Raw genomic sequence first — 20,104 nt, forward strand, 5'->3', positions numbered from 1 at the left:
CTGTTTCAGCACCTCATACCCTCACATCCATGACATACTTGCTCTATCACAGCAAGTGCCAATGAATAACCCTGCCCCTTAGCCTTCCGGGTGGGTCTAGCACAGCCCAATAGAAATATAATGCAAACCACAGACATAAGTCTAAATCTTCTGGTAGCCACATTTTTAAAAAGTAGAAATAAAGAAGTGACATTAATTTTCAGAACATATTTTGTTTAACCCTTTATCTTTAAAATATTCTCATTTCAGCATGCACTAAATACAAAACTCATGAGATACTCGACATTCAGTTTTGTATTTAAATCAATATTAAAATGAAATTAAAAAATTCGTTCCTCTGTCACACCAGCTACATTTCAGCTGCTCAAGGGTCACACGTGGCCAGTGGCCTCCATATTCAACAGTGCATTCCAGAGTCACTGTCTTCACAGAAATTACGACTGAGGCTAACAGTCATGCCACATAGCTGCAAAGCCTGTGATACCTCTTGGACTATCCTAAATGGTGAATTAAAATGTAATTTGCGAGGGGCACCTGGGTGGCCCAGTCAGGTAAGCATCCGACTTCGGCTCAAGTCATGATCTCACGGCTCGTGAGTTCGAGCCCTGCGTTGGGGGCTCAGAGCCTGAAGCCTGCTTCGGATTTTGTGTCTCCCTGTCTCTGCCCCTCCCAGCTCATGCTCTCTCTCTCTCTTAAAAATGAATAAATATTTTTTTAAAAATTAGAAAAAATGTAACGTGCAAAAATCTTTTATTCCTAAGGTTACAGGTACTTTTGATAGATCATAACCATTCACAGGTCGAGTTAACTAGATGAATCTTCCAGTTGTCCTGAAGAATCCAAAATTCCAAACATTTTTATATGTTAAAAAAATGGGCTGGTGATATATGTGAAATAGACTATCCTGACAATGCCGAGTTGCTGCCAACGTTGCTACTCCTTAATATAATTCTAAATTCTTCTTTAGGGGATCTAAATGAACTTTAGGGGATCTTTAAAAATAAACATCACACATTCATTCAACAAATATTGATGAAGTGCCCACTACGTGTAGAAACTGTGCCAGACATTAGAGACGGGATGGTGAAAAGAAAAAATCCTTAGCCTTGGAACTTACAAGATTATACAGGTATAGCAGAAAAACTGTTAATTTCTCTGCAAATCATATCACGGATCACAAGAAAGCATACTCATCTGAAATTGCCAAATAGAACAGACTAATTGTAGCCAGAAGGGACAACATTTAACTGCACAACCGTTAGGTCCAGATGGACAAAAGATTGAAATTATGCAAAGCCTGAGGGAAGTCTGCCTCTAGGACTGGATTGAATGTTTATGCGCAATAGAACATTATGGCTGCAGAAGATGGTTTCCCAGGAGAGTGTAAGCTGGAAAACAGGCAGAGATGACTTAACACAAAGAGAACAGTCTAGAAATGTTTTCTGGTGAAAAGGCTTAATATAATGAAGCTTGTGTCCTCTGAAACTTTTAAAATGGGCATTGACTAATAGAACTTCAGGCTGATTAAAACAGAATTGCAGAGAAACGGAAGGTTTCAAAGGATTCCAAAAGGTCATGCCTCCCAGCTCTCTTCAGATCCGGGGTGACTTCATCCAGAATTTATAACCTAAAGCAGAAATTGAAGCACTGCATCTGAGTGTTAGCCTACAACTTCCACCCCAAACCAATAACAGGTAAGGTAGAGATTGAAGGTTTAGCTTTGTAATTTTTTAAATCAACTTTCCGCTGAATGAATTCAAGTTCAGAGTAAATTACTGGGATACTTATTGTGTTTAGAGGAGTCCTGGCCGTAAAGAGATGGAGTTCTAGAATTTTATACCTTGTAAAACTGTTTCAAATATACTTCTGAACCAAGGGAATATTTTCACATGCATAGGAGGCACATTACATAACTTAATTCAGTGGTGAAAAGTAGTCAATACTATTTGATGTGGGTAAAAAGGAGAAATATTTAACCTTCTGAAATGAAAAGGTTGACTTACAGTACTAAGATAACACTCTCTGAGGCTACTGCAATCATACCATCTGAGCTAACTAGCATTTTACCACTTAGAAGTCTCTTTCTGGTAGTGACATTCATAAACATGTCCTGTGTGAAAACACGGCATCATGCAGGATTGAGTTCTCCTGTTCATTATGGGCTTTTCACTTATCTATAATGTTAACAGAGGTGGTGTCACTACAGGAAAGGAGAATAGTGCCCCTGTGGCTCTCCATCCTTACTCCAATAACAGCCAGAAGCAAACAAGCAATTAGCCAGAAAAGTTTAGAACTGTCACAGAAAAGAAATAAAGTGGTCTTACTGATCATTGTTTCTGTGAGGCTGTTTGATTGTGACATTGGCAGATGGGCTAGGTTGATTCTGGCCAGTAGTGATCAAGTATTCAATTTAAGTAAAACAAGATATGGATTATGAAAAGGGTGAGTAGAGAACACCTACAAGTCAAAATAAGCAAGGCTTCTCCTAAAAGGAGGCAAAACCCATAGGTCCTGAGGTTCTACAAGAGTCTTTCTGGTCACATATATGGTGCTGGATGGTCTCAAATGTCCACAATCATCTTTTATGTGACTCAAAGACTAATGCCAGGTGCACATCCTTGAGTACAAATTATGCATATCCTGATTTATCAAAGAAGTTGTGAACCAAAGGCATCTCCAAGACCGCAAACATCCAATATCTCAAACCAACCTGCCAACTACACCCCGTTGCCTTGGCAACAGGATGCAAGCAGGCATGGAGAAATCTTGTTGCCTGAGCAACAGAATCTTTAAGAAAAAAAATAAAGTAAAATGGGACTTATGCTGTGACTATGGCAAAGGCTTGTAGGTTCAAGTCAATAGGTGGGATTTTAGTCCTATTCCAAAGAGAGATATAGAATTTATGCTAAGATAACAGTCATTCATCAATTAATTAACAAGTATTTGGGGGCTGGCACCTATGCACAATACATTGCCACCTGGGAAATGCAAAGATGGACCCATCATTGTCTGGTATGTGCCAGTGTACAATAATAAATATTAATTGAATGAATGAATGAATGTTCTTAAGAAAATCATAATACAATGACCAAAGCTTACTTTGTAGTCAGTGTATATAGTAGTTAGAGAAGTTGAAGGCCCTGTGTGCATTATCAAATTCCACTATACAAGATAATTTATAAGTTGAAATAAAAGTTAGAATGCAGTGGATTATATCTATCTATCTATCTATCTATCTATCTATCTATCTATGTACTGAGACTATAAAATCCAGATAGAAACTGGTAAAAGTCATGCCCATTCTTAATTCTTTCCTAACAAGTAGTAATGGAGGCAGGAAATTTTAGATTATTTAGATCACTGAAAATGATTAAAATTAGAAATTTCAAAAAAAGTCCTAATTATTGAATTTGTGCTTTTTTTCTTGACACAGACATTAATTAATCCAGCTTTTGACTAACTATCAATGTTCGCAAAACACCAAACAATAAGGATAATTACTTAATATGATTATTTCGAAACAGGTAATGTTTTGTGACAGATGACTATAAAGAGTAAATTGTGCTCTTTTACTCTGTGGAATTTCAGAGATGTCCACATCAAAATAAAAGATGATTTCCACAAACACTATCATGCACTTCAACATTTCTCAATATATGTGTGCAGTTCAAATCTCTAAAACTGGGAACTTAAAAATGGTACAACCACTCTGGAAAACAGTTGGGCAGGCTTCTTCAGAAAGTTAAGCACCAACTACCATACGTTCCAGTCATTTCATTTCTAGATATTTACCCAAGATTTTTAAGAGTATGTATCCATATAAAGACACAAATGTTCATCACAGCTTTATCTGTAGCAGCTAAATACTGAGACTCAAATGTCCAGTAACAGATGAATAGAAAACAAACCATGATATATCCATACAATGGGCTACTACTTAACAATAAAAAAGAATGAACTATTGATAGACTATGAAAACAATATGGACAGATCTCCAAATAATTATGCTGCCTAAAAGAAGCCAGACAAATAAGAGTATGTACTATATAACTCCATTTACATGAAATTCTAAAATGCTAATAATCTAGAGTGCAACAAGCAGCTCAATGGTTGCCTAGGGTGGGGAGTGAGGAGAAGGGAGGGTACAAACAGACATGACGACACTTTTACGTGGATATGTTCTCTATCTTAATTGTTATTTCACAGGGATATGCATATTCAAAACTTATCAAATTGCACATTTTAAATATGTGCAGCTTATTTTGTGTGAATTATATCTCACTGAAGCTCTTAAAACAAAATAACTTTTCACAATCTCATTCAAGAAAAGTTATTCAAATAGACCATCACATGACCTATACATGTGTTAAAAGCAATATATAAAAAATATTCCATTAAGTTCACTTTTGTCTGCCTTCTGTTACTTATGAGACGGAAGCTAAATGTAAGTCAGTTCTAGTTATCTCATGGTTCGACATCTTCAAGAGAGCTAACTGGTTAGCCCTCAGTAGAGTATGAGTTTATCACAACCAAAGCAGCTGTTTGGTGACACTCAGATCGATAAGCATTTATAGGAGTGTCCCAAGTGACACTCCTGTTCATGACTCTCCAATAACATGCAAAGAATGAAGATGTAAAATCAAATGTCTATTCTAGTAAGTCAAAAGCCTAAAAGCAAATTGTACTCAGTGAATATACATATAGTGTGAAGGACCTGTTCATCATTAGGAAATGTGGGTCATCTAGAAGCTCCCCATAGTCTACCTGTATAATGTCAAAAATGCTATACTGATATCTCCAGATTTTGTTGGGGTGGGGAGGGGTAGGAGAGCCCTGGGAATGGCTGCTGCCTGGATGGCATCCTACTGAGGGAGATTTCATGTCTGGAGATCTGAGAATGGAGATTTGGAGATTCACTTTCTCTTCGTGAATGCTACCGTTCCAGAACTAAGGAATGGGGCTCTCTCCACTGATATGGAACCTCAGCTTTGACTTTGGCTTCTAGGACTTTCAGTGATTTGGGGATGGGGGAGGAGATACGGGGAGGAATATGTCAAGAAAAGGAGCCTACAGGAATTATTTGCTGGCTTCATGTCACTTCTGCTCAGTAGTTCATAGAACAAGTATATACTTCTAAGAGTTGAGAACTTATTCTCTCTTGGTCTTGCTATTAGAGTCCTGAAAAAAATTTGTAACTTGATGATGACTTGGCTCACCAGGATGCCTTCCAGTTCTAATATGATGTTTCCTCTCACCAGCCCTGAGACCAGTATTTCTCTGAGGAGGCAGAAGCTGTCCCTCTAGTTCCATTTGCCTAGCTCCATTTGAAAGTCTGTGGCAAATTATTAGGGAGGTACATTGGTCCTTCAACAGGCAATTGGCTTAAATCTGGTCCCTGATATCTGGGGTGATAGAATCTCAGAATTTATGCTCAAGTTTTCTCTCTGAGCTATTTAGCCAGGACCAAGTTTGAATTCTAAACTCTGTGGCTTTTTCTCAATGGTACCAATTCTGTTGTTTTAAGAGCCAATAAGGATCCCCAAGGGGGAGAGCTGCCCAAGGTCTCACTGTAACTGGTCTACCGTTTCATATGTGACACAGAATACCCAAAAATCTCTGCAGGCTTGATTTTCTACTTATTTTTATTCTACTTTATAGCTCTGCTATCTTCTTTTAGATTCTAACTTCTCATTTAGCAACTAAATATTTTCTATTATGTAGCGTTGCTATTTTCTTTTAGATTCTAACTTCTCATTTAGCTTCTAAATATTTTCTATTATGTAACTTGGCTATCTTCTTTTAGATTCTAACTTCTCATTTAGCTTCTAAATATTTTGCAGAATGGTTTCACATTTCACTTCAGTAAACCAAGAAACCCAGAAAAATCCTAAACAAATGAGATGGCAAATAACTTTACCTTTAATGTCTTTTAATTTAAAGAATTAGAAATACATTTTCAAATTGTCTCCTTTTAATTCAGAGAAGGCCTGGGGGTTACTTGGAAGGACGTCAAAAGTCATTAACTGTCTCTCCTCTTAGTTGGCATGAATCACAGGCTGTCTTTTGTCATTCATCTTCTTCTGAAGTCTGTCCTTGTCTCCCTGTTACACTCAGAGTTCCTTGAGGGAAGAGAGCTCGTCTTAAACCGACCTGTGTTCCTGATGGCATGTTACACTGCACCACACACAGCACAGCTTTCAAATGTTACTTTAGCTCACGTCCTATTCACCTATGCACCTTCTGATGCATCAGCCTCAACATCTGCGCCATTTTCCATTTTCCACCTGTTGGCTTGGTCATTAACCTCAAGTTAAAAGGGTTAATGTAATTACACTCTGTAATATCCCTTTTTCGATGAGCTTCAGATTGAACGTCTCCTTTCTGTTGGTTCTAGTTTAGCCAATTCACTATAAAATCTTCAGATAATGACTAGTTTTAAAAGCCAGTTCAAGCTCTAAAATATATAGAACCTATGTTTCTTTTGTTTTTGAAGGTTTAGACTTAACTGGGCTCTTTCAAATAAGACAATTTTCCATGAATCCTTTTAGAAAAAAAGAGTAGAATTATTTAACAACTTCAAGATGCCTAAATTCATCTGATTGGCAATTCCCATTTTAATATAAAATTCTTTTAATTGGGGAGTTAGACCCATATGTCATGAGGCATTTTTGTACTAAAATACTTGTTTTGCATGTATTTTATACATTTAAGCACATTTATATCACTGAATAAAGTATCCAATAATAGGAGGGAAAAAAAAAGCCTCTTAGGGATGTTCTTAAAAACATAAATAGTCACAAACCCGGTAATGGCTAGATTCCAGAGCGCGCTTGCTAGTTATGTTGTGGGAGAACTCATTGGACATTTCCCTATGCAAATCAAATACTGTTCCAAGCAGTTGGCTAGATTTCCAGATCAGCTCACAAAAGTCTACTGAACTGGTGATGTGGCTAAGGTAGAAGCCCTGATACCTGAGATGAGGAGGACATCCTACTCTGTGGTAGCATCAGACCCCCAGCTCTGCAGCCACATCTTCCAACCCTGTCCCCTCTCTTGCTGGGCCAACAAGCAAGAGCTCCCATGGCTCCAGGCTCCTGTGTGTGGCTTCCTTGTCTGTGGAAAGTGGGACCAGAGGTGGTGGCTTAGGAATAAGAAGCCAGAAGGAAGGCAATTGGAGGGAACTGCAAGCCCAGCAAATTCCTTGGGCGATCCTCTATTTCAAGTCCCAAGTCCTCTAAATCCCCCATTCTGGTTCTCCTGGGGTTCGGGACTGTTTCTCTTTCCCCTGCCCTCTCCTTTACATCTGACCATCACTTCTCGGCACATCGGCCCACTAAAAAAATGTGTAGGATTCCCTCAATGGCCCTTCTGGTATTTTATGCACTCTGATAGGTTTTCCTTGGGTTTTTGTCACTAACAAAACTAGAGATGAATTAGGAAATTAAAAGGCTTCGTGCTAACCCTTCCTGAGCCTTACTTGGAAAAAAATAAGTGATTAGTGATGTTGTATCTTTGACTAAACAAAAAGTAGTTTTCTACATGAACCCTCCTTTGCCCCCTAACTGAACCCTTCAGGATTTTGCAAGGCAGCTTCTTCATTCTGAAATTCATCTTCCCAGTGGACAGTAGTTCCATTCTGGCTGCCCAGTACCCACCGTGCTCCCTGCAGCAAGGACCTCCTGATGGACTTGGAGGGGGCAGTCGATCAAGGAACTCAGCTCTCCCGGCAGCGGTAAATAGGATCCTGATTCAACCCAGGCCAACTGACTCTCTCTAGCAAGACACTGAGTCCTGAGACAGGTGACACATGGGTGCCAAAAGCAAACTGGGAGATCCTTTATCCCAGCATCAGGGCCTTTCTGATTCTGCCAGCAGTGCCTCCTCCACAGACTTCAGGGGCTCATCTGGCTCTTATTCCTTCCTAAGTTTAGAACCTCTGGGTTTCTAATTACATGAGCACTGCCCCCCCCACCCCCCGCCATAAAGCCTTTTAATGAACCTCTGTTGCATGAGTCAACAAAAGTCAGGTTCATTTGCTGGCATCCAGAAAGCCCAACTGAGAAAGCACACCATAGCCTTACCCTTTTGTCACATTGCATGCAGCCACGTCCCTAGCCAGGGTCACCCACAGTGCCACAGACCACTGACTGGAATCACCACCTATGCGCTTATGTACAGGTAGCCTCAACTGGTGTCTCTGACTCAGAGCTGTCTGACAGTCCTTCTGCCTGTCTCCACTCAGTTGTCCGCCCATCTTTATATTGGTTCTTCCCAGGTGACCACTCCTCAAATCTAGACCATCTTCACAGCAGTGACCTTGAAAATCATCTAGTAGACAGAAACCACCAAGTATAATCTTCTCTGCTTTTCTAGCTTAATTTTGTCTTTGCCCCCTTTTCTTCAGACAAAGAGCTGTCCCTTCATCTTTCCCGGACCCACTCTCTAGACTCAAGCTACTCTGTGCCTGTGTCTTATCAATTCCTTTTCTCTCTTTATCTCTCCTTTCCACTGGCTGCCTCTCCTTAGTACCAGTCACCCTGAAGTCATCCTGATTCTAAAAAGGCCCCTTTTCACCAAACGTCCCCTGCCAGCTAACTACCTCGCTCACTCTTAGCTTTCTTCCCCCCATCACTGCCTCTGTAACTTCTAAAAGCACCACAATCCCACTGCTGCCAACCTCACTCAATGCTATGGAAACTGCCCTTAATGACAGTCACCAGGGACTTCACTAGGCCAAACCTAATGGTTTCATTTTAGTTTTAGCCCAAAAGATAACTCTTGCAGAAACTGCTGATTATCCCCAAATAAGTTTCTTCTTCCCTTTAAAACAGAATCCCCCAAACATATTCATCCCTCCCATAGGAGATGTGCTCCTATGATTACATTCTGGCTAATGGTATGTGAACAGAAGGGATGAGCACAATGTAGGGTCCTGTCCTTTCCACTTCCTGCTGGCTGGGGTGTGGATGTGATGTGGTCCACATTTGCCACATTCGCCATGAGGATGAGCCATATAGCCCACCTGAGGAGGTGGAAAAACAAGATATAAGGAGCCAGGGCTCCAGAGGAGCCCATAAAGCACAACCACCTGCTTTCCTCGTCCACCCCTGAGCTCTGAGAGGCTAACTGCTTAGCTGAAGGTCACAAAGCTAGAATTAAACCCTGACCCAAGCTTAGTACTCTTTTCCTAATGTTTATTTATTTATTTTGAGAGAGAGAGCGAGTGAGGGAGAGAGCGGGGGAGGGGCAGACAGCAAGGGAGACAGAGGATCTGACGTGGGCCCTGCACTGACAGCAGAATCCGATGTGGGGCTCGAACTCAAGAACAGTGAGATCATGACCTGAGCTGAAGTTGGACGCGCAATCAACTGAGCCACATGGGCACCCCTAAGCTTAGTACTCTTTATGGTAGGCTGCTTGGTAAACCGTAATCACTGCTGGGAGGGTGGGCTCTGACAGCCTCTAGTACCACATGTCCATGGCGACTTCTAGCCATCAGGTTTCACTTTAGCCACCAATAACTCAGCTCTGCAGAGTTCTGGGAGCTCAATGTGTACGTACCTTGTTTGGGATTGTCTTTCTCCTCCCGAGGCACTAAAACTTCTCTTTAAAATGCCTGGAACAAGAACATAAAAATATCTTTATATTTTCCCTCTACAAACCTTTTATTTATTTACCTATTTATTAATTTAAAAAAATGCTGCATCCTATAATATGAGCAATTTTACATACTCTAAAGATGGTCATCATTTATAAAAGCATCAGCTGAAATATAATGTTTCAAATTACTGTTTACTTAATGGGATAGTGTAAGGTCCTTTTTCCAAAGAAAAGGTACTAAAAAGGCAACTCTGTTACTAATAGCTAATAAAGGAAAATAAAATATCCATGTCATAATTATCCTAAAGCCCTTGCCAAGATACCTACAAGTTGCCACATGCAAGTTTAAATGTTCAACTTTTCCTCCTCGTTTCCCCACTGACCCTCCCCACTATTGCTACCCAGAATATAAAAAGCTGAATTCATCTCCAAACAGCCAGTAATTAACTTCTTCTAGAATTTGCTACATATGAATGAATATTTTTCATTTCACTCATTTCATTTCATTCATTCATCAATGAATTTATAACATTCATGTTTTCCCAATCACATATCAGGATATTATATCTAGCAGGCAGGAATTTGCAGGGAAAAATCAATGTTGGAAACTGAGATCGTTCCAGAAAATCTGGAACACGTAGTCACTATTTTGATGGACAATTAAATTCGGAAAGAAACAAACAAAAAAATGAAGCTCAATCCTTAGGGTTTAACTTTGATCCTTAGGGAGATTATTTTAAACCTTCTTTTGAGATTTTCATAGTATACTCCTTAATGAGAGAAATTTATTTATACTAACTTTATTTCAAAATATTTCTATCCTGGAATGCCTGGGTGGCTCAGTCGGTTGAGAGTCCGACTTCAGCTCAGGTCATTTAGGCTTTGTGTTGACAGCTCAGAGCCTGGAGCCTGCTTGGGATTCTGTGTCTCCCTCTCTCTCTGCCCCTCCCCTGCTCACACTTTGTCTCTCTCTCTCTCTCTCTCTCTCTCTCTCTCTCAAAAATAAATAAACATTAAAAAAATTCAAAATATTTCTACCCTAATATGCCTTCAACTTACTCTTTTAAAAGAATTATTCTTTCCTCTCCATATTCCATTTTAACTTCTCTTTTCTTTCAGTTTCAGATTTGTTGAATGAATTGAATCCTATCTTTCCTTAAAAATTTTATCCAAATATATCTTTTCTTTTCTTTTCCATACCCCATACCCCAGACTGTTTACTTTACTGTTTTAAAGTAAGAGGCAAAATTAACATATGGACTGAATTTATATAACATATTTGTCATAGTACTAAACAATTAAAATATTCTACTTTAGTGTTTGAAATTATAATCTATCCCTTACATAACATAAATAAAATCATACAAAACTTAGTGTACTCCAAGACTAACTTCTTCTCCAGGTCTCTAACCCTTAGAGAACAGATTCACAAGAGGTCACTTCCATTATTCCTGTGGTTATTTAGTGTTTCTCCAAATTAGTTATCTCCACTCCGCAGTTACAAGGTGTATTTGCCAGTAGAAATGATAAAACTAACTATTTGTTTGACAGCTAAGGCAACAGCAGACCACAGTGCCGGTTGGCCTCTGGGCCTGCCAGAAGGCTAGACAAACCTGTCCTAATTAGCACTGTACCTAGAATATGAACCGCTGCGTTACGCATATGATGGCGGTCACCCGACTCCCAAGCGTGATTCCCAAACCGCGACCTACCGGAACCCCACAAGCCGGCAAAGAAAACTTACTGAATGTAGATTCTTTCACAGGGCTCGAACTGGAGCTGCTGGAGTTGTCCGAAATGTCCAATTCCTCATCTAGCTCTGAGTACATGTCTGCACATGAACAGAAGAGTCACAGAGCAAAGAAAGAGAGAAATGAGCCTTGAAACAGACAACATTGAAGAGCGCATTCACGTGGCCACCACTTCACTAGAAATACCTTTGTCAATATTTTCCAAGTTGAAGGTCTCCTCGGACAGGATTTCATCACAGGCCCTGTCTTCATCCTTACTGCAGGGGGCCTGGAAGCCCTCGGGGGGCAGGTCCGCGCTTTCTGAAAGTTCGCTCTTCAGGCTGGTGCCTCCACTGCTACTGCTACTCAAGCTTGCCTTCTCAAAGGTGTCCTGCGAGGGAAATTCAACGCACAGCTGTCTTTTCTTCCTTCCTCCACTAGGACCCAACGCTTATTAGAACATATATTAAAATGCGTGCTAAGCATATATATTTGTGCTAACGTACCACCAGTTATTCTATCTGCACATTTGTGGCTGAGTTCACTTAGTCCCTCTCTATAAAAAAATGCATCCCTGCAGGCGACCACGGGACAGACAAGAACAGAGGTGCCAAGATGCTCAATGACAAAGGTCTGTGCGATGCGGCAAAAGAAAATGCAGCGCTAAGGGAAAGATACGTATCAGTTAAGCGGAAATTACTGTCACCTTAATAACATTTGCCCTCTCAAACAAACATGGGAATAAAAGGTACAGCATAAGGAGAACAGTCAATGGTGTTGTCATAGTACTGGATCGTGACATGTAGCCACGCTTGTGGTGAGCAAAGCCTAAGGTAGGGAGTTGCGGGTGTATACTACACTATCCCGTACTGTGTCTTATACCTGAAATTAATGTGAGCTCACGTGCCAGCTATGCTTAGGAAAGTACAACAATGCTATCAAATCTCAGCACCACAGTGGGTGAGTAGGACTTAGTTTTTTCAAATTCCAGGAAACTCTGCAGCAGCAGTGGATGCCGCCAGGCCATGGAGAGAGAAAGGCGCGGTCCTCTGAAAGGCGCAGAGACCAGCACAGGCTCCAGTGGTGACCAACGCTTGCTCGAGACAGGTCCAAGGGTTTACTTTTGTTTTGTTTTGGATACTCTTTCTGAAATTGAATTGACACCCACAGCCACCAGAGGCAAGTTTCTAAACTCCATGGTGACAGAATTGAAGGTAAAGAAAATCTAAGACCATATGAGTGACGAGTGTTAGAAGTCTGCCTCCAAAAGCTCTCACGTGTTTCTGTTCCCTAAACAAGACAAAACATGAAAAGAATAGCAAAGACATTTTGTGCAATGCAAACTGTCCCATCAATGTTATCTCTTTTTCCTAAGAGTTTTTTCACGGTACTTTCCTCAAGCTGCCACCAAGATGCTTGGAGATCTTTCTTGCTCTGTTGGAGCTAATGTGCAGTTGAAGCGTTTTCATTTTCTTTGTCGAGTCCTCCATCCAGTGACTGCTTTGTGACTCAGCATTGTTCCTTCCTGTTTTTTGGGTCTACTCCTGTCTACTACCTTAGAACCTAAAATGGAAAATGCTTCGGACACCCTTTGGATTGCTCATGGGTTCTCAGAAATCTTCCCCATGCTTAAGACTCGTAAAGAGCTTCCAATGCCAGCCTCAGCGCTGCTGAAGCTCAGCTCGGACACCAAATTCAGGAGCTCCTTCTAAGGCTCACAACTTTCCTTCCGAACTCACTCAACCCCTTCCGTGTCTTCCTCCTTTTTCTGTCCCAACCCACAGATTCTTCTTCCTCCAACATCTTCAAGTGAAGTCAGAAATGTACACAGAAATAAATTTAGGGCTTTCACATCCTTATGACTTTTTATTCGAAATAAATCATTTACTGCCCTATTCTAAAGCCCACAACTGGATTTACGACCCTGTAGGGACTCTACACCCAAGATGTGTTGCTATCAATGTTTAAAAAATAAAGAGAGAGATAACTTTTGAGTTGACAAAACTCTATTGCATTGATGCAATTAGATGTCGGAATTCATATATCTCGAAAACTGGCAAAACTTCAGCAAAGGCTTTGTTTCTTTTTAGAACAGGCATGGAGAAGACATCAAAGGAAGACATTTTTTCTTTGGACAAATGAAGAGTGAAGAGAAGCTGTGAGTCCTGACACAGGTATCCCAGACTTGAGGAGTTTTGACTTGTAACCAATACCAAAGAACCAGGAACCAGATGGCTTGCAAATCAAGTCATCTGCAACCAGTAAAATTGCATCCATAAGTAATTGGGTGTTTGCTTAACTTCTGAAAAAGGGGAATTCACATACTGAGAGAGATGCTTTTTCAAACTCTGTAAGAGGGGAAGCAATAAAGCGATAAAGCAATGTAGAATGTATAGTTTGTTTTAGTTTGAAAAAAAAAAACCCGTTTCTGTAATCTCCTGCAGCAGTTTTGCTTCAAAAAAATCTATATAGTTCTTGAACTTGACATAAAAGATATGTCACTGTAGACACATTTTCCCAAATGTGATTTCCAGACTTTTTCCTTGTGAATATTTGAGTACCCAACTCATTGCCAACTCACCCCTTGAAGAACTGGAGGCTATTTTAGTCCCTTTTGAATCCCTCCATGCCTTGCACGATGCTTTACACATAGCAAATGCTTAATAAGTAGTTGCTGTATTGAGACAGAAGGGAGAAAAGGGCCAGGGAAGAAGGTGAACTCCCCTACATGATAAGTAGGTTTTGTAACATCTGTGTTTGTTTTCTGTTTGTTTGTTTGTTGTTGTTTGTTTTTGTTTTTGTTTGTCTTGCCTGTTTATCCAGAATCCTGGGTCAGAATCCATCGAGCTGTTTCTCTAAGAGCTGAAGAGACTATCTGGTGATACACCAATGAATAAGAGTGAATGCTTCCTTTCCTTTTTCCCCTTTGCATGTTTGAGAAGTTGCAAAGCTCGATTCATCTGTATTAGAGATGGCTGGCCCAGCAATGACAATCCGGCTCCTCTGTAACCCAGCAGGCCCTGGCTAAAGGCAGAAATGGTTAACTGTTTTTAACCTGAGAGTTGAGGCCATTAAGATGTTTTTGAAAGTTGCCTCCAGCAAGTACATAAACCTATTAAAGGGAGCTGGGGGGAGCAGGGAGGTGCAGCCTTGGGGGATGCAATTTGGCTGCTGTCATCTTTTTTACTTTTTGATTACTTAAGATTTTTCTAGGAATAGAAGAGGGAGTTAACTACATTTTTTTTTGGCATCTACATATCTCCCAGGAACGGATGGACACATTCTGTGCATCAATATGGCAGCAAGAAGAAGACAATGCAAATGAGACAATAAAATTATCACTGATATGGAAATCATCACCATTACTGGAGACACTTCCTGTCACAGTGCTGTTATAGGCACAATTATGTTTAGCTCGGTTTTGCTCATTATAATGTAATTTTTTATGTGTGCAGCACATTATAATACATTTTCAGTTGAATAGCAGTTCTAACAGTAACAGCCTGACATTGCCTAAATTAACTGCAACAGTAGGGAAAGAATTAAGAGAGCTATTTTATTAAAACTAGTGCAATTTTTTAAATTACCCAGAATGTTTTCTAAGGAGAGAGAAAAGCAAGAAATAAATATAAAACATAACACTAACTATATCCTATAGATGCTTTACTTTAGCACGATAAAGAATGTACTATTTCTTTTGTTCTAAAATAGTCACTCTATTTGAGCTATGTCTTTGCCTAGATTCTATTTGTTTAGTTAATAACCATGACTTTAGACACATAAGTTCAGGGCTACCCACAGCTTGACAGCAATTCACCTGGCTGAGGTGATCTCTTTTTAATGGCAAACCACGTTCTATGCTTTTCATGGATGATGTTACAAAGAAAGTCCAAATAGGAGACAGATCATTACCGCATATTATTGCACATAAGTTTTGTCCCTTAATTTCAAAGTATTAAAAAAATCAGCCAGTGTGATCGAGAGGGCTGAAGGGGCCACACAGACCCAGGCCATAGCTGAGTGGACTGGCCACTTCAGCAGGTGTGGTGAGAGGCTCCTGTCCAGGACCTCACTCTGGGACACTTGGTTTTGCCATCACGGAGAGGTGGGCTGCAGGAGCAAGCTTGGAGCCTGGTCCCTTCCTACGGCAGCTGAGGATCTTTTAGCTTCAAAGTTGTTTGGTTGATACCCCTGTCTATTTTGTTTATGAAATCCTGAAGTATTTCCCTGCTCTTGTGTTCCACATACCAAGTAGAAGAGCAATACGTTCAAATTAAACCAGAAAAACTGGTGTGTAAGGTGATGGAAATAACTAAATTTACAAATATTATATAATAAAGGAAAAATATTATCTTCAGGTTTGGATATTAATTATTTTTTATTTTGGACTTCTTAAAAATATTCATACAAAGCTAAATGTTTGGCTTTAATATAATTAAATGCATGTAATTATGATCCTACTATTATCATGACACTCTCTTAATTAGAACTTCTTAAGAGCACAAGAACATACTAACGAACTATCACCAAAATAAGTAAATTAGAGAATGAGTTAATTATAACAATTCAGTATAAAGTTCCACTATCAAATTTACCATGCTTGATAAAGTTTCACTGCCACCCCATAATTAATCTAGTATCAGTAATAGGTTCTCTGTGTTTCCTAATTCAAAGACAGGTTGTCTAGAAGTAATACTACTAATAAGGAAGAAGAGAAGAACAGTGCTATAGTCTGAAGGCATCCCTTATTATAAATACAGAAGATTTAGTCTACATCAACATTTACTGACCACTCTTTTGTTTCAAAACTGCACATTACCCAAGGAAAAGAACTGAATGTGTGTGTGAAAACTTCTGAAATCATTTCAAAGGAGGCCAAAAGCAGGTAATTCCATTTGACATATAGAAGAAGTCATGCACAGAGAATCAACAAGTGGTCAAGTTTTAAGACATTCTAATTTGGATTGCTCAAAAACGAGAAATGCGGTTGAAAACCAGCACTGCTTACGGCATGAACATAGTATGGAATTAGACATGGGTGGTATCAGTATGAGTGAACCATACAAATTAGAATTCTACTTACTGTTTCATTTTTAATACGGAATTACACAAAGAAATGTCTAGTTCTTGTCAAAGCACACACTTAGTACCTGACATCAAAATACCAAATTGATTAAGTGCCAGTAAACAAAGAGTTAAAAATCAAGGAGAAGAATCACCATCATCTGTTACCAATCTCCCTGCTTCCGTTCTTAGCTTTCAGTAGTCAATTGGTACACAGCAACAGCTGTATCATTTTAAAACATTATGTCACCCCTTTGCTCAAAACGCACATCATTCAAGTCTATACCATGGACGACACCAGCCTTATCTCCTCCTCTCACCCCCTGCTTCACTCAATTCCAGCCACACAGGCCTCCTTGCTTGCCCCTTGAATTTGGCAGGTATGCCCCACCTCCACATATTTGGATTTGCTGTTCCCTCTGACACCAATGTTGTGCCTCCAAATATTTGCAGAGTTCACCCTTCTAATGTATTCAGGTTTCTGCTCAAACGTCATGTAGTTATAGAGCCTTTTCCTGACATCCCTATTTAAAACAGCCTGTCTTCGCACATCTACCAATCACTATCACTTTGACTTCTCACATTTTTGTCCACAGTACTTAAATGTATATTAATTTATTTATTATTTGTCTTTACTACAAAGATGGAGTTCTTTGACTCCAGTTCATCCTCATCCAGAGGATGAGAGCCCAGAGGCAACGGAACAGTTTCAGGCTGTCAAAATAATAACGTTAAGGAAACTCTTATCTAAGTCATGCATAAATCTGCAGTGATACAGCAGAAGATACCAGAGCAGATGCAGAGAGCCATTTTGTGAATGCGCTGGATAATTTAATAACTTTACCTGGCTATGGAGGAAGGAGTTGGGGGAAAAATGCCTTCAGGACAGTTTCTGAGCTTTTCAATTGTTATTTCTTTCTAGTGGTTTTGTAAGTGTAGAAGCATTCCTTCTTTGATAATGTTAAACTTGTAGGTTTCAGGTAACATGTGAAACCTTTTTAAAGATTTTCCTCAAAGTTTCAAAAGCTATTAGCCAGGATCATGGTGTAATAAGACATAATGTTTTTCTTAAAAAAAAATTTAAGTGCATGTGTAGAGTTAAGAAGCTGTTGTACATTTATGATTTAATAAAATAATTCTAAAGGAAAACAAAATAGCAACATTATTTTTTTGAAGAAATTGACAAACTGATTCTAAAATTAATAAGTAAATATAACAGATCTAGAATGGCCAAATCAAATTTGACAAAGAAGAGCTAAATTGGAGCACTTATACAACCTAATTTCCAGACTTCTTAAAAAGCCAAAATAATCATGACTGTGTTGTATTGGCTGAAGAACAGATACACAGATTAACGCAACAGAATAGAGTTCAGAAATAAATCCACATATATAGTGTCAAATGATTTTCAAAAAAGACATATAGTAAAGTCAGTGAGGAAGGATTATGCATTTTAAGAAATGATGCTGGGGAAACTGGGCACCCATAAGGAAAAAAAATAAATTTCAATCTCTTCATTATTCTATGCATGAAGTTAAATCAAAATGGATCATAGACCTAAACATAAAATCTATAACCAGAAAGAATTTAAAAAACAAAAAAAACAGCCTATTTTTGCAATCTTCGGAGAGGCCACAATTTCTTTAACAGGATGCAAAAAGCACTAACAACAATGAAAAACTAAATGAGTAAACGGGACTTGAACAAAATTAAAATTTAACAAAATTTCTGCTCATCAAAAAAATATCATTAAAATAGTCAAGTCATAGATTAGGAAAAACATTTGCAATACATATACATACATACAATACATAGTCATATATAGACTATTTAAAGAACTCCGAAAGTCAACAAAACAGACCTTCAGTAAAATAATGGCCAAAGATTCGAACAGATACTTCTCACACACACACACACACACACACACACACACACACAGAGAGATATATAATTGATCAATAAGGAAATGTAAAAGTGTTCAACAGCCTTGGCTATCAAGAAAATGCAAACTAAAACCACAGAGAGGTACCCTTTTATTCCCAACACAATGGCTAAAATCTAAAAGACTGACAATACCAAATGTATACAAGAATGTGGAACAGGTGAGCAAACCTCATATATTACTTCTAAAAATGCTAACCAGTACAATTTTGGAAAACTGCTTAGTAGTTTCTTTTAAAGTTAAACATACATCTACTTTATGACCCGGAAATTCTACTCCTACGTATTTGTCGAAGAGAAATGAACGTATCTCCATAAGAAGACTTATATAAGAAAATTCAGAGCAGTCTTATATAAAACCCCAAATCTGGAAACAACGTGGTGTTCATCAACAGGAGAACAAAATATGATACATTCATACAACATAATACTATCCAGCAACATAAATAACTGCCAAACACAACATCATGGATGAATCTCACAGACATTAGGTCATGTGAAAGAAACCAGATGCTAAAGCATAAATACTCTGCAATTTATATGAAGTCACACAATAGGCAACAGTAATCCATAGTGTCAGAAATCATGGCGGTCTGTCCATGGGCAGGGAACCGCACGGCAAGGGGCATGAGGGAAATTTCTGAGGGGATGTATATGTTGCCAGTCTGGTTTCAGGTGCAAGTTGACCTTGTGTCAAAAGTCATTAAACTAAGTGTAAATTATGCTATATGTAAATTATATCTCAATAAACAAGGGGGGAGTTATGGTGTGGATGTAAGAATTGTGTGTATATTTGTCTGGGAGCCTAAAAGGCATTGCTTTATTTTTTTAACCCGTAACAAGTATAGAACATTTCCAAAACAAGTCATGATTTTTCCCGATAGTTCTTTCACTGCATCGTTATTTGTTGCCTTTTCACAGCCTTGGGGGAAAGTCAGCCAACAATTAACCAGACAATAAAAGCAAAGATGTTCACAAAAATATTGTCCTTTTAAAATACATCATTTTCTACATGGCTTAATTTAATCTCTTAGCAGAGGAATGCAGACACACGCCTTTAGTGCCGTACTCAGCAATTGTAAATGACATATGGTATAATAAAAATAAAACAACTCAGATAAATAAATAGCACAACGGTTTTTTAAATTTGCACTACGAAAATGAGAATCGGGTGCTCGCGTATCTGTTCAATTCTCAAGTGGTCAACTTTAAAGATATTTGAGAATTTAAGATAAATATCCAATGCCTCTTGATAAAATTTGCTAAGAACATACAGATATTGTATTAGAAAGCTACAATAAGAATCCCAGAGTAAAGAAGTGAAATTATGAAGGGACTGTGGATTTAGAAATTAGTCTATGCTGACAAGCACTCTACTAGCTGTTTCCTGCACAAGGTAGATGGAATTTAGTACAATAATTATGTGTGCCATATGTCAGCAGTTTGACAATATGGGACGATCACATAAATCTTTTGTAATTCACCGAAAGTTTAGAGTAAATTTCTAGGACTCACTACAGGAACATTTACTCATCTTTTTTATTTATTTTTTAATGTTTATTCATTTTTGAGAGATAGTCAGTGTGGGTGAAGGAGGGGCACAGGGAGAGGGAGACACAGAATCCGAAGCAGGCTCCAGGCTCTGAGCTGTCAGCACAGAGCTCAATGCAGGACTCGAACTCATGAACTATGAGATCATGATCTGAGCCAAACTCAGATGCTTAACCCACTGAGCCACCCAGGCACCCTAGGAACACTGACTCATCTTA

General features: G+C 39.0%; 1 protein-coding gene across 8 annotated transcripts in view; it reads right to left on the bottom strand.

Annotated features, from left to right (window-relative positions):
- Positions 1–20,104, bottom strand: part of NEK10 (NIMA related kinase 10) — a 223,549-nt gene that overhangs the window by 51,109 nt on the left and 152,336 nt on the right. For 7 of the 8 annotated variants that reach the window (XR_007457399.1, XM_049628906.1, XM_049628904.1 and 4 more), the window contains 3 exons: positions 11,538–11,721; positions 11,345–11,431; positions 9,562–9,616 (listed from right to left, as the gene is read on the bottom strand). Coding sequence is in view for 7 of the 8 variants with exons in the window: in XM_049628906.1 (XP_049484863.1) it covers positions 9,562–9,616; positions 11,345–11,431; positions 11,538–11,721 (326 nt within the window). In the remaining variant the exon portion in view is untranslated. Of the gene's footprint in view, positions 1–5,912; positions 6,120–9,561; positions 9,617–11,344; positions 11,432–11,537; positions 11,722–20,104 lie in introns of those variants that run through there. The other variant, XM_049628911.1, reaches the window with a different exon arrangement.

The sequence above is a fragment of the Panthera uncia genome, chromosome C2, assembly GCF_023721935.1.
Source record: "Panthera uncia isolate 11264 chromosome C2, Puncia_PCG_1.0, whole genome shotgun sequence".
Lineage (NCBI taxonomy): Eukaryota > Metazoa > Chordata > Mammalia > Carnivora > Felidae > Panthera > Panthera uncia.